The 12,784-nt window shown below is 42.9% G+C and overlaps 1 protein-coding gene across 17 annotated transcripts in view; it reads right to left on the reverse strand.

Annotated features, from left to right (window-relative positions):
* Positions 1 to 12,784, reverse strand: part of LOC111840654 (casein kinase I) — a 40,826-nt gene that overhangs the window by 26,429 nt on the left and 1,613 nt on the right. For 12 of the 17 annotated variants that reach the window (XM_072718032.1, XM_072718031.1, XM_072718030.1 and 9 more), the window contains exons 2-3: positions 11,591 to 11,717; positions 168 to 514 (exon numbers count right to left, since the gene is read on the reverse strand). In XM_072718032.1, the coding sequence (XP_072574133.1) occupies positions 168 to 342 (175 nt within the window). In that variant the 5' untranslated portion in view covers positions 343 to 514; positions 11,591 to 11,717. Of the gene's footprint in view, positions 1 to 167; positions 515 to 1,491; positions 1,578 to 8,651; positions 8,746 to 11,590; positions 11,718 to 12,784 lie in introns of those variants that run through there. The other 5 variants (XM_023805681.2, XM_023805690.2, XM_023805700.2 and 2 more) reach the window with 5 other exon arrangements.

The raw sequence follows: 12,784 nt of genomic DNA on the forward strand, positions 1-12,784 counted from the left end.
AGCCAGAGACACTGGGTAAGGAGTGCTAGTGAGAGCACGTTCTGCGAGGGGGGGCATAGAACAGCCAGAGACACTGGGTAAGGAGTGCTAGTGAGAGCACGTTCTGCAAAGACAAGCATCAAAAGTACTGCCATCATAAGTTCTAGCAGGACAGCCCGTGATCTTACCCAGCTTCAGCTCCCCAAAGTTTCCACAGCCGATCTTTTTGCCAACCCGGAAGTTGGGCCCCACCATAAGGACCCCGGAGGAGGCGGAGGAGCCCGAGGGCCGGGCGTGCCCGCTCCGCCCCGGCTGCGGTTTGCTGCTCCTCACGGGCCTATCTCCATCCTTTGGTTGGTCCATGACGATAGCAAAAAGGTCGGGGGACAAACCACGACCGTGCAGCAGCTGCCCGAGATGAGCTACACGTCGGTGGGGCAAGTGCCACCTTCGTCCCCGTCACTGCAACCACACCAGGGGTGTGCCCACCAATGTCCTCCACATTGGGAAGGGACACAGGACGGACACCGGACTCCTGGAGAGGAAGACAGAGAAACCCAGGAGGTTAGAACTATCAGACAGGTGTGCTGAAGAAACAGGTGGAAAGCAGGCCTGCGTAGGCCAGTGTCCTTCACCACTGTACCATCGATGCAATATCTACCTTCATAAATGAAAATACATAAACTTACACATTTAAAGCATCAGAATTTTTGTGGTTAAAGTGTTAATGAGAGTTTGCAGGCAGACACAGCACTGGCTGACAATGCTGGTCATTCTCCAGAACATTTTTTTTAACTAGATGTGTTCCATAAGACTTTTGGTACACTATTACTATGACGGGATATGAGAAAAGCAGTAAGCGTATTGTGTGTTGATCTCCTCCTCCAGTACTACTCAAAATAAACAGTGGGTCTGAAATGACACAGGAAAGACCAGGAAGACCAATCAGAAGCCTTCTTCAGTGGAACCAGTAGGGCTGGCGCGCAGAAAATGCCTCAACATCAATATTTTAAATCGACATATGAATTTTTAAATTTTAATAAAATTACCATTATGATTTCTAAAACGCTTCAATTCATTAAAAAAATGTTAAATGTTTAACTTAAATGGTCAAGTTGATTTTCTAGAGGAAAATTAATTGTTTAGATCACAGGTGTCAGACTTCAGTCCTGGGGGGCCGGAGCCTTGCACATTTTTGGGTTTCCCCTCGTTTAACACACCTGATTCAACTTCTTGTGCTAATTACCACACAGCTCTTGAGTTGAATCACTTGTGGTGGAACAGAGAAAGAACTAAGCTACACAGGGCTCCGGCCCCCCTGGACTGCAGTTTGACACCCCTGGTTTAGATCAATCAACCAATAGATACAATAGTCGACAGATTAATCAATAAAAAATAGTTGTTAGTGGCAGCACTAGTGACCAGTAAGGTCATTCCTTTGCAGATGCCCACATCTTGGACACGACGAAGCTTGATTAAGCTGAGCAGAAATAAAGTTTCGGGCTCACTCACATGAAGAGTGTTCACCTGATAAACAGCCCTCTGGCTGACTGAAGGAGTCCAAATGAGGAGCACGATAGCATAACCCTGCAGAGAGCCTGTAATGGAAATCAATGTAATGGATGGGTATGATCTGAGGCCGAGTTTGAATTACAATCCACTCGATTTGCCTACGAATAAAACAAAAGAAATGTGCAGAAGAGGTTAAATATCACTAAGGACTCCCCCCCGCCAAACACTACACCACCCTAAATATATTTAATGATTTGCCCATACTTATTGACTATTCCATATTTTGTACATATTGTTAAATGTCACATGTCTTGTCTTGTGTTTTGTTCGCACCACTCAGGGAGCTGCAATGTCGATCTTCTTGTACTATCTTGTACAATGACAATGAAGAACTGAATCTTGAAAAGCACAACTTCAAAAGTATATCACTGAAGACCCTTTTGCAGTAGGAGGAAAGTAGCCATGGTGAATACAGGGGCAAACACTTGCCAACATCAGCTGCGGGACGCAAGCTTTCGCACGTTTTAGCTGACGTTGCCGTTTCCAGGGTTTGATAAAGAGCCCACATGACATTCAGAGCGTCGCTAACGAGGATCCATACACAGATCCGGCAAAAAAACAACCTCTCATTAAAATAGTCCAACTGACTGCAATATCCGGGGCCAGTATGAATGTCACAGTTGTACTATGATATTCACAGAGCCATGGCAGACCAGCTAATCAGCTATGGATAATTTTTATTACCCAGAGCCCAAAGAAAGAAAAGGAATGTCAGTGTGTAGATGTGTGAGTGGAGTGTGTCTGTACAGGCACATACATGTGAAGGAAGGCAAGGATTGGGTAAGGACCAGCTACACCCACATAGGTGCGTTCCTCCTCCAGGCCAATAAAAAGTCCCGAAACAGAGAGGACTACATGAAGAGCTTGAGACGGTCCTCCACATTGGATGGTGGGGTACTGAGCAGAGGCCTTAGGCCACGGAGCAGGGAAATAAATAAATATCCAGCAGACATCCAGGCACCGCATCAGGGACATTTCATGAATTATTGAAGCCTCTAAAGGTTCTGCTGAGACGTGGGAAGGCTGGCAAGTCATTTCAGTGGCAGAGAGGAGAGCATTTCCGCACACCCAGCCTCCACCCCCAGCTGACAAATCGGGGTGGAGAGTTCCTCGCCTGTTCGAGGCAGATGCCAGCCGGCTGAGGGTGGGGCGGGCGTGGCAGGAGGAAGGCATCTGGCACTCAGGTCTCTGTCTTTGGGGGGGGGGGTGCTGGGTGCAGGAATAAAAGTGCAGCAGGCCCCTGTTTGCCGCTCTGCACCCAGCCACCAAAACATCACAGGCCTCGCCTAAGTTCAGATTCACCTTAAGACCATGTTGTAGGGTGTATTGCTGTATCGTTGAAGCAGAAAATACCACAGTGTATTGGATTAAAATACAAAACAGTCAATGATCTGATAGACCCTAAGAGTACTGCTGATGTTCACATTGTTCCTGTCACACGATACATTATGCCAATTCAAATGTAAGAACAAATTTCAACAAGTATTACCGATAATGGTTCAAAGTTTAAAAACTCGATACCTTGACGGCTTATGCAGAACATACAATATAATACCGATGCTATTTTCAGAAGGTTAAACTGTCAGACAGCTTTTAGCTTTTTGTATGGAATAGCTGGTCAAGCAGCTGCTCACAGACAATAGCACACTTTCCTGATAGTGGGCAGGAGTGCCCAGTTGATCGTGGGATGTTTTCTGGTGTCTCGCAAGATGATTAATGGAGACTACTTTATTTCATTGGTGGCCAATTGGTCAACAGCAAAATATTCCCCCCACCCCCCTGTTTGGCGGTAAAATATACCATCTTCAGGCAACAGCTGGTCAGATTATTTTCTTTGCAAAAGTAGCTCTTACTGTAAAAAGCACCACTGCCTTATAGTGCTTTTCCACTGGCATACAGGAACTGACCTATACTCCAGCTGTACCGCGATGAGACTATGATGACTAGCCACAGCACGGTTCCAGTTCACTTCGGTTTTCCCCTACAGAAGGGTCGGCTCAGTAAAGGTGTTGCCAGTTTTGAAGAGCGACAGTGATGTAAAACCAGAGAGACGCTTATTTACTGTTCACACACGGTGTACATCATTATTTACTATGTGCAACTATTTTTTTTTACTGTGTGCTAATTTGCACTAGCACATCTGTGATGATCGCTGTGTTATGCAATTATCAAACACTAACGGAATTAGGATTTGATTGTGGAAATTTGCATTATGAATCCATTACGTTCGGCTGCTCCGTAGTACTTTTTTAACATTAGAACTGCCATTTCCTACGCCAATGACCGTCTAACTTCTTTAACCTCCAAGCGAGACGTCCTTCGGCATATGCAGCCCTTTTGTTGGCGCTAATGGGCCATTAGTGTTAATAACAGCAGCGAATCTAAGACTCTCAACCAAAAAGCCGTAATGTTCCTAAGAGTGGCTGCTCTGTTCTGAAATCCTACAGCTGAAGTTTCCAAACGCAGTATTTTATAAAATGTTGGATAAATAGACAGTGACTTCATGTTTGTCAAAGTTTTCGCTTTATAAAAACTGTATGAAGTAATGTTATTTTTTATACAAAATCAACAGGTGAAACAATTAATGTACATTTTCAGGGTTGGAAACTCTCGTGGCATCTGGTGTGACACTTTCAGACTCGCACTATGCAAGAAGTCTTACAGCAAATATATATTATTCCATCATTAATCTCAAATAATCTACATAAAAACCGTTGGAATGGTTTGCAAACCCTACAGACTATTTACAAGGTAATAAAACTGTAACATGCATGTGCATGAATGTGCAGACTTGTCTCAAACCGAATATCTCCAGACAGCTGACCAAAGTTGGCAACCCCGTGTTTTTCTTTAATGCAAAGTAAAATGCAGTGTTTTCAGCTGAAGTGGCTTGTCATTCCATTTGCGTTGCTACTCCAACAAATATAAAGCGAACATGAGAATACATTACATGCCACATTTTATATCTTTTTCAAAGAAGACCACCCATACCCTACTATAACAGCGATTAAAGTGATCAGTTCTTTTGGTATTTATGCTATAGTGAGGCTTTCCTTTTATTACTGGCGTCGGATTAAGATTAATATCACAAGATTAATCTATCGAAACCAATACTTAAATCAAAGAGCACTAAAATATATAACATAAAGACAACTGTATTGTGGGTTTTATGCCTTTTTTGGGGTGACAGCAACTCTGCAGCTGTGAGGATTACGGTCTCGTTGTTTTTTCGATGGGACAGCTGTATGCTAATGCCACAGCCCATTAACAAAAACAAAGGTGTGATACACTGAAGTATGTCGCTGCTGGCGGTTAAAGGAGGTCACGACAGTTCTAGTGTTAAGTAAGAAATTTCCCTGTTATGGAGAATGCATCAACACATTACAATGTGCAAAACTACTAATAATGAATAATATACAGAATCTATGCTTTTTCCTTCAGATAATCCATGCTCAGAACAACAGTCTCTCCGTGCATTTCGACCAATTAAATGATGGTGATGCAACAAGTTCAGTTTGGCCACACTTTTGACCTGCTATTAAGCAGGGCCATGTGAGCATGCGCACGGTACGGCCCTGTCGGCACGGGTACGGCTTGGATATGGCTCACATACTTTACAGTGGAAAACCACCAGTTGGTAGTATGGCTCAGGTATGGCTTGATTCTTGGTGGCTGTAGAAAAGCACCTTTATACTGCCCACAGTGCTGGGAAACAGGAGAGCAGGAGGAAAGACACATAGACAGGCAGACACACAGCAATCTACAAGACTCTGCAGTTTCAACATCTCAGATTATATCAACTCACAAATGCTGTCTCCATGAAACAGACAAAAACAGGGGGAAAAGCACAGCACAAATCAAAATCACTACAGGGCCCTCAGCTCCAGCAGAACTTGTCTGTCCAATGCTATGCTCACAAGCCACCCAAAGACAATAAAACTCTGGGAGGAACTGCTAATAAAACAGTACACACAATATGACTGCTGACAGAATGGACATTGACAGCATGACTCTGAAACAAAACACAGGAGATCAGGAAAGGAAGTTCATTTGTCATAGGAATCTGCAAGGCAGAGACACACACTAGGCCAATGAAGAACCACCCAAATCCTTCTCTTAGCTCATGACAAGCACTTACAAATACTTGTTGCGTCACAGTTTATTTATTTTTTTTGACTTGATTTTATAGCCGAGTCTCTCCCCTGGGCTCTCTTTGAGGAGACATTAAAAGCGGAGTGAAGCTGCACTCAGAGTCATTAACCTTTATGGGAAAGAACCCTGCAGGGGGGAGCCCCCCCCCCCCCATCGCCAGCACACTCCAGCAGTCATTCGCCGCATCTCGCCTGCCTGCGGGGAGCCTCTCAGCTTCACGCCTCACTTTTCTCTTACAGCCACTTCTTATGGCTGCTGTGTGCAACAGCTCAGCCCAGTGATTTACTAAGCGCGCGGGGGGGGCACAAGGATCCATATTTTTACCCCGGCGGTGCAAGTATGCAGCCCAGCAGTTAAACTGTGGGGCAGCTGGCACATGCCCCCCATGCAGGCCCCCCTCTCTGCAAAGGCAGCATGAATGACCCCACATTAGGACGTGTCCCCTCCACTCGGACAGGCTCCCTTCCTTCATTTGTGCCAGGACACGATGCCCTATAGTTGTCCATTTGCTCCCTTTATTCCATAACTTACCAATTTCTTTTCCTCCTTTAACAAGAGCAACACCTCTTACCTTCTTATATCAGATAGCTACCCCTGTACAGGGACAAAGCGTGTTCAGTTTAATTACGTCTTTTTGAAATATGATAAACCCAATATCACAAGACTCTTTTCAAGCCAAAGATGAGATAAGAGCAGGCTGAAATTAAAAAGGAGGTGTCAGGCACCTCAGAAGAAAGCATACAACTGTTTCTTTTACGTAAAAATGACACCCTTGACATCCAAAGCCAATGCGTCTAAGGGAGAGATCACAGAGGGGGAGGTGGGGAGGTGCGAGGCTGGGGGAGCTGATCTCATTGTCGTCTCGCAGGTGCAGCAAAGAGAAGCAGCGTACCAGGGAGCAGCTACAGAAGTCACGCTTGACACCCAGCCAAACGGTATCAGGGTGAGGAGCTGACACATGGCTGCTAGTACTGCTCTGCCCTCTGGGAGCCTCCCGGAAGAACCTCCCCACCCCACTCCACTCAGGGTCAGGTGCACAGGAGGCCCAACACCACCTTCATCGAGGATGATGTCCTCCACCCCCCCAGTCAACCAGCCAGCCATCACTTAAAGCTCCGCCCCACAGCCACCAGTACTCCAGGTTAACAGCCATCACATACCACCCGTAGCAGCTAAATGTTCCTCCACAATGAGCCAGGGTAGCAGGTATGAAAAAGCCTGCTGAGGGAGACCTGCACATTCCACACATAATTAGATGCACGCGGAGTTACCGCCGTGCTTCACCTAAAAGATGTGCGCTGCTCCCATGGTAACGACAAATTCATCAGCATTTCATCCTTATTTTTTCTTCCTCACAGCCAGTCACATTAGAGTATGCAACAAAGCAATATCAAACCATATTATCTTTTTAAAAACGTTCTTAAGATGAGAAATGTAACAACTACCTATTAACTGTCCAATTATTTTCCACATTACAATTGTCTAAGTGCCTTTAAAGTATTGACTGTATTTATGAGTCAGGACTTTGCCTGTGGAAAAACATATGCAGAAAAATTCAAACAAAATGAAACACCCCACACGGGTTACCATTTCTGGTAGTACATTACGTAAGATGGTTGAGGGCAGTAAGATAATATGTACTGCCTAAAAACAGTTTTGATGCAATTATAATATAAAAATATTCAAGACTGCAGTAACGAAGGCAGATCAGATATCAGAGCGTTTGCCATTCTGCTGTCAGCTTTACTGTATGAAATAAATAAATCCTAATGTCAAAGCAGCAAAGAGAAAGAATTTCCCCAGAATGCAGGAACAAAGGAAGCTGCTGCCTAGAAAATGATTCTGTTTCATAAGATCTGCGCAAACTTTCATGCCCAGACCAGACCCCAGCACCACTGACATTTTTGACATGTTAGCCAATTAGGAACAGAAAGACAAGAGCAAACAATAGGATGTGGAACACAAACACAAGCAAAAAAAAATAGTTCATTAATCTAAACTTCAATCACATCATTGCGCCATTATATTCAAATTGAAAGCAAAAAAAGGTACTGGGTGCATAAAAAGAAGCTCATTGGTGAATATTTGATGCTTGAAAACTAATTATCACAACAAAATTATATTAAAAAAATACAGTAGGGTAGGGCTGAACGATTTGGGGAAAATATCTAATCGCGATTTTTCTGACAGACATTGGGATTACGATTTGATTGACGATATATTTTTTTATGTGAAGCTTCAGTTGAATATTCAGTGTGTAGTAAATTTAAAACATATGATGCAGCATTACCACATGAGATACCATCAAAATATTAACTGGTCTATATTATAATGCAAGGATGAGAATTTAAAGATGTGGTGTGTTAAGTTAAATAATGTAATAATGAACAAATGCAGCAAAAAGAAAAACAATAGCGATCTTGCAGGTAACGTTGATTACCCCCTTAATAACACTAGAACCGCCTTTCCCACGCCAGTGAACAAGCAAGAACTACTTCGGTGTATGCAGCCGTTTTATTTGCGCTATTGTGTTATTAGTGTTAATAACAGCAGCGAATCTAACACTCAAAAAGCTGCAATGTTCATAACAGAGTGGCTGTTCTGTCCTGAAACTGTAAAGCTGGAAAATTTTCAAACGTAGTATGCATTTTATAAAATGTGGAATAAATAGACGTAGTTTATTGGTGGTCATGTTGGTCTACGTTTCCGCTTTTTAACAACTGTATAAGGTTATTTTTTATACAAATCAATTCAGGGGAAACAAAAATGTATGTGTTCAGGGTTGCAAACACACGGGTTTGGCTAACACGCTTTCAGACTCTCACGCAAGAAATCTTATGGCAAATCTAAATTAACCCATTATGAACTTAGACTTGGCTGCATCAAAAACATTAGGGTAGTTTGCAAACCCTACAGACCATTTACATGGTAATAAAACTCTTACATACACGTAAATGTATGTGCAGACTCGTCTCAAACAGAAAGCCTCACTCCAGGCAGCTGAGCAAAGATTCGACTGACGCGGCTTATCATTCCTTTGCCTTGTTGCTCTGACAAATATAAAACGAAGGAGAAAACATTAAATGCGTCACTTTTTATATCTTTATTAAATAAGGCCGTGCCCATACCCAACTGTAATAACGATTAAAGTGATCTGTTCTTTTAGTATTTGTGTTAAAGCGAGGCTTTCATTTTATTACTGTTGTGGTATTAAGATTAATTTCACAAGATTAATATATGGAAATCAATAATTAAATCAATGAGCACAAAAACATATGACATAAACACGACTGTATTATGGATTTTACGGCATTTCTGGGGGTCACAGACTCAGCTGTTGTGAGGATTACCAACCTTTTTTCTTTGTTTTGATGGGTTATATGCTAATGTGATTTCCTATTAACAAAAACAAAAGGTGTTATACGCTCGCAGCTGGTGTTTAAAAGGAAGTCGCCGGTTCTATTGATGATAGGACTTTTCTGAAACAATCTCGGACCATGAAATAGGAAGGCAATTCACTTATAGCTCAGTAGCAGAGTCAGTATTTTTTTCCACACCGCGAATGTAACATTTTCTTCGGGTTTCACGTGTTTGTTGTTTGTGGGCGTGTACTCCGTCGCCTCGGGCCACTTTTGATTAGTGAGCATGACTGTCACATAAGGAGCATGGCGCTTGTGATTGGTGAGAACGACTGTCAAATAGGGAGCACGGTATGAGTTTGGAAAACTATTCTTACAACAGTTTTAAACCCTGGGTCCGACGTGCTGTATAATGTATGTCCTAAATTGCAGCCTTTGCGATTTGCTAATCGCGTTGTTTCAAATCGCGATTTCGATTTGAAATCGATAAATCGTTCAGCCGTACAGTAGGGTTTCTGGGTAGGACTATGTCACAGTAAGCAGAGGGGGATGGAGAAATACGTCTGGCAAGAGACAGCCTGCAGCCAGCCACATTGACGAAGCATTTATAAAAATAACGCCATTATCATGGGGGTGGGGGATCCCCTACAGTGTCTGTATAGGGTGGGGGGGTTCAGGATTTCAGTGAAACTGACCAAATAAAAAAATAAACCTGACACATCTATACATTTTCCTGGGATTCCAGCCTCTATGAAGAAGAGGCCTCGCCGAGAGAGAGAGAAAAGAGGACCACAGGCAGCAGGGGCAGCTCCACAGCCAATGTCGGCCATCACCTGCTCAACCAGCACCACCAGGCCCCAACTATACACTCAGACCCACCAAGGCTATTCACTTAGCGTTTAAATTCACCATTAATGTCATTAATGTTCAGACCAGGTAACCCACCTGAAGCTAAGCAGATTTGGGCCTGGCTAGTACTTGGATGGGAGACCAACTAGGAAAGCTGGGTTGCTGCTGGAAGAGGTGCTGGTGTGGCTAACAGGTTAGTCTGTTCTGTGTCAGTGTGGGTCCCAAAGCTCCAGTGCAGTAATGGGGACACTGTGGCCAACAGGTTTGCTCATCCTGTGGTCTGTGTGGGTCCCAATGTCCCAGTGCAGTGATGGGGACACTGTGCTGTAAAAATGGTGCCGTCCTTCGGATGAGATGTAAAGACAGGGGTCCTGACTCCTGAGGTAATATAAGATCCCTGGGCATCCTTTGAAAGAGTACAGGTCGTACCCCGATGTACTGGCTAAAATTGCCCACTGAGGCCCCCTAAAATCTGGCCTCCTAATCACCCCCTGTATCTAAATGTTGTAGACTGGCTGCTGTCGCATCATCCAGGTGGGTGATACACAGTGGTGGTTCTGTAAAGTGCTTTGGGTGTTTAACAAAGCGTTATATAAATGTAACTTTCATTCAATTATACATTCATTATCATCTCTCCCTGAGAAGAGCCTTTTAAACTCCCAAAGCCTGCATTCCTTTCCTTAATGCAACACAGAAGGTCCTCAACTGTGAACAAGGCTTAAAATACAATATGATCGACTGGCTGATATTTTAATAGTTAACCATGGAATAAGGAAATGACCGGGACAGCACTCTGAAAAGCAAATAAAAAATCAACTCCGAGACCATGGTCTTCTCAAATATGCGCAGTCCCCTGACATTGTGAAATGCAGCAGGGCAAAGTAAATGTATCACAGAGAACAAGTCACACAGACTCCCAGCATGTCTTCCTGTAGCAGTCTGATAATAGCTCACTGCCATCATGGGAACCATTGTTATACATTCAGCAAAATCACGACCACAATTTGCCTAAAAGACTCCCGATAACAGAGACCATTCCAAGCCTGCAACTTCCACGTCTGCAGTAATGACTACCAGAATCAAGACTGCCATACATCTGGACAGGTGTTAGGACCATGACTAAAAAACACCAACTGGCTAAATCAAGATAAATACACAATGCAGTGTGTCGCACTTTCAGCAAATCAAGTTCAGGCATAAGGAGAACTAGTTATGATTCATTATGACCCAAATTGTGGTTTTAAAAAATCATAACTCAAACAACTGAAATATACACAGAGCATGTTGATGTCCAAAAAATGATGCTTGGAAGACAAATTAGTATGTTAGTACAGTACATGACTAACTGATGGTACCAGGCTGCAGGTGACTCACCGAGAGAAACGGGACTCCGTAACTACATGGTGTGAGCTGCCGCGATAAACATGACAAACACATATTAACCATACAAAGGTGTTGGGTTACGAACAGGAAAAGCATGAAATGAGAAAGCAGCAATGATTTTGAAGCTTAAGTCTTTTAAAAATTGAACAAACAAAACTACATCATAAACAAGTAACAATACTCAGGACAATAACTAAAGGAAACGTAAGTGCCCTCTTATATAATACAGATTTGTAGGTGAGGAGAAAGAAAACAGAACAATTAAACAGAATTAAACAGAGAGAAGCTCTGCTTACCCAGCTGAAAGCCTGCTGACAGTCCACAGGAAGACTTAGTGGTGAGCAAACAGGGTAAGGGCCCACATGCCTCTGTACTTTGCCGGTAACCCAAAAAGGCAGCTTTACTCTCCTGTCGAGCATAAACCTGCAATCAGACAGTAAATAGAAGGGCATGGCTGAAAAGGATCCCACATGCAAATCGGTTCCCCCGGCCTGCCTGAGGATCTGAGTCTTCTTTGAGAAGACAACACGTGGATTTTGCCCCTGTTACCACTAAGAAGTCAGCCTGCTTATCAATAATGCCGAGTTTGAAACTATGACATTATATCTTCATAAAAACCACAATGAAATAAAGGGGGAGCAAACTTAGACATCCAATGTCATGTTTCACTTCCAAACTCCGCTCTAAATCTGCAGTGATGCATACGATGCATAAATTGCCCAGGGTCATTGAAAACCAGCTGAAGTAACTGCACTGTTTCATGTTTCTGGTGATGCAGTCCTTTTGTTGTGAGAAAGAAAAGACTAATCTTTTTCCATGATATTTAGAATCTGAATTTCTGAATAATTTGTGTAATTGTTATTTATCCATAAAGACCCCTAGACTGCTATGGCAGTTGGAGAAATTTCTAGGACATTGTTAAATGCACCCAGAGGCTGCTATCAAAATATTTAAGTGATAGATACAGCAAATATATTTATGCCATTTACAACATGGACTTTAAATGGGAAATAGTCATAATGTTTTAGATGGTGGATGATGAATGTACCACTGCCACCTCTAAAAAATTATAAAATGGTTGCATAGTTCACCCAGCTAGACTACAAGCAAAGTTATAACTTGCAATCTGCTAAGCAGCAAACCTAAAACTAGAATTATGAAAGTGAAGTTTCTGTGGCCAAAACCAATTGAGAAAGACAACTGAACGAAATTTAATAAAACATTTATTGCCTCCCTGCCTGTATTTTACTGCTAGGCTGCTGTTTAAATCCTTTAAAATAGTATAATAGACAGATAACCGCCAAATCCAAAAGATTCTCTCTATATCCTGGTTTGGGTAATTACCATAAAACATTCATGTTGTCTAAATTACATGTTCATACGGTAGCTGCATTCCACGCTGAACCTGTTATTCACACAGATCTCCAGACGATCTGGCTAAAGCAAAGATGCAGTTTCAACGCGGCCAGCTTTATTAAGTACGGATACGA

The sequence above is a fragment of the Paramormyrops kingsleyae genome, chromosome 11 (assembly GCF_048594095.1).
Source record: "Paramormyrops kingsleyae isolate MSU_618 chromosome 11, PKINGS_0.4, whole genome shotgun sequence".
NCBI lineage: Eukaryota > Metazoa > Chordata > Actinopteri > Osteoglossiformes > Mormyridae > Paramormyrops > Paramormyrops kingsleyae.